The sequence below is a fragment of the Rhagoletis zephyria genome, unplaced genomic scaffold (assembly GCF_001687245.7).
Source record: "Rhagoletis zephyria isolate East Lansing unplaced genomic scaffold, Rhagoletis_zephyria_1.1 Rzeph_scaffold_66125, whole genome shotgun sequence".
Taxonomy (NCBI): Eukaryota; Metazoa; Arthropoda; class Insecta; order Diptera; family Tephritidae; genus Rhagoletis; species Rhagoletis zephyria.
In genome coordinates this window covers 1-1435 of record NW_016223176.1, presented here as the reverse complement: position 1 = coordinate 1435, position 1435 = coordinate 1, and the positions used below count along the sequence as shown (strand labels likewise).

Here is a 1435-nt window from a genome sequence, read left to right as displayed (position 1 = left end):
CGAAAGTTGCAGGGGCTCGGGTGTCAGCGACATCAGTTGGGGCGATAGTAGAGGCACGTCGGACGGTAGAATTTGGAGCTATTTTGTCAGGGGTGGCAATGATGCTAACTGGGGTAATAATTGCAGGGGCGATTTTGGCAGATGCATCACCGGTGGCGATAAAAGCGGGTTTACAGGTGGCGGTAGCAAGGGCAAAGGCATCAGTGTCTGTAGCATAAACAGAGGCGGCAATAGCAGAAGGATTTTTGTTTGGGGCAGTGCTGGCAGAATCAGTGGCAAAAGCTGCAGTGGCAGAGGCAAGGGCGGTAAAAGCTGGGTTTGTTGCAAAGGCGGCAATAGTAGAAGTAAGGGCACGGGTGGTAGGGTCAGTTGCAAGGGCGACGATTGTAGTGGCAAGGGCATGGGTAGCTGGGGAATTCGCGAGGGCGTCGATGGCAGAGGCGGTCGCAGGGGCGATGGTCGCTAGGTCAATTGCAGGGTTGATGGTCGCTTGGTTATTGGCAGGATTGATGGTCGCAGGGTCAGTTGCGGTGGCGTTGGTCATTAGGTCAATTGTAGAGGCTTTGGTTGCTGGATCAAATGCCGGGGCGGCGATGGCAGGGTCTTGGGCGTAGGCGACGGTGGCAGGGTCAGGGGCTTTGGCGACGAAGGCAGGGTCAATTGCACGGGCAGGGGTCGCTTGACCAATAGCAAAAGCATTGGCGGCAGAGGCAGAGTCATGGGCAGGCGACGTATTTGCAGTGACGGCGGGCGAAGTGGCGGCGGTGGCGGCAGGTGTAGTGGCGACAGCGGCAGGCGTAGGGGTGACGGTGGCAGGATCAGAGACGTAGGCGACAATGGCTATGTCATGGGCTTTGGCGGCGGTTGCAGGGTCAGGGGCATGGACGACGATGGCAGGGTCAATTGCAGGGGCACGGGTCGCTAGTTCAGTTGCGGAGGCATCGGTCTCTTGGTCATTTTCAGAGACGTTGGTGGGACAAGCAGAGGTGTGGGCAGGCGACGTGTTAGCAGCGGCGGTAGACATAGTGGCTGTGGCGGCGGACATATTGGCAACGGCGGCAAGCAGGGCAGGTGCTGTTTCAGCTGGCATTATTTTGTCTCTTGTTTTGGCAACGTATGCTCTGGCATCTTCTAGAAGGCAGTCCGTCGAGGTCGAATAATCAGGTTCCGGAAATGGGGCATTTTGTAGTTCCTTGGCATTGAATAGGAGGGCCATTTTCTTCGCAAGGGTGTTCATTTGTGGGAGGTTTCCTGTTTTGTTGTAGGCAGAAATGAGGTAGCTAATCTCATTGTTAAGTTCTACAAGAGGATTTAAGGCTGTGTCGTGCTTGTGTACATCAAGCATTTGGCTTCCTGGGCAAGTGTCTTTTTGTGGCGGTTTTCCTAGGTTGGCAGGCATGTTGGTGAAATTTCACTTAAAATTTTGTGATCACTT

At 54.8% G+C, this 1435-nt stretch overlaps 1 protein-coding gene across 1 annotated transcript; it reads right to left on the bottom strand.

Moving 5' to 3' along the window:
* Positions 1-475: 475 nt before the first annotated feature.
* LOC108356838 (angiomotin-like) lies at positions 476-1399 on the bottom strand (the record flags this gene model as incomplete). Its single annotated transcript, XM_017607941.1, has 1 exon — positions 476-1399. A coding segment is annotated over exon 1 (924 nt), but the record flags the coding sequence as incomplete, so codon positions are not given.
* Positions 1400-1435: the final 36 nt, after the last annotated feature.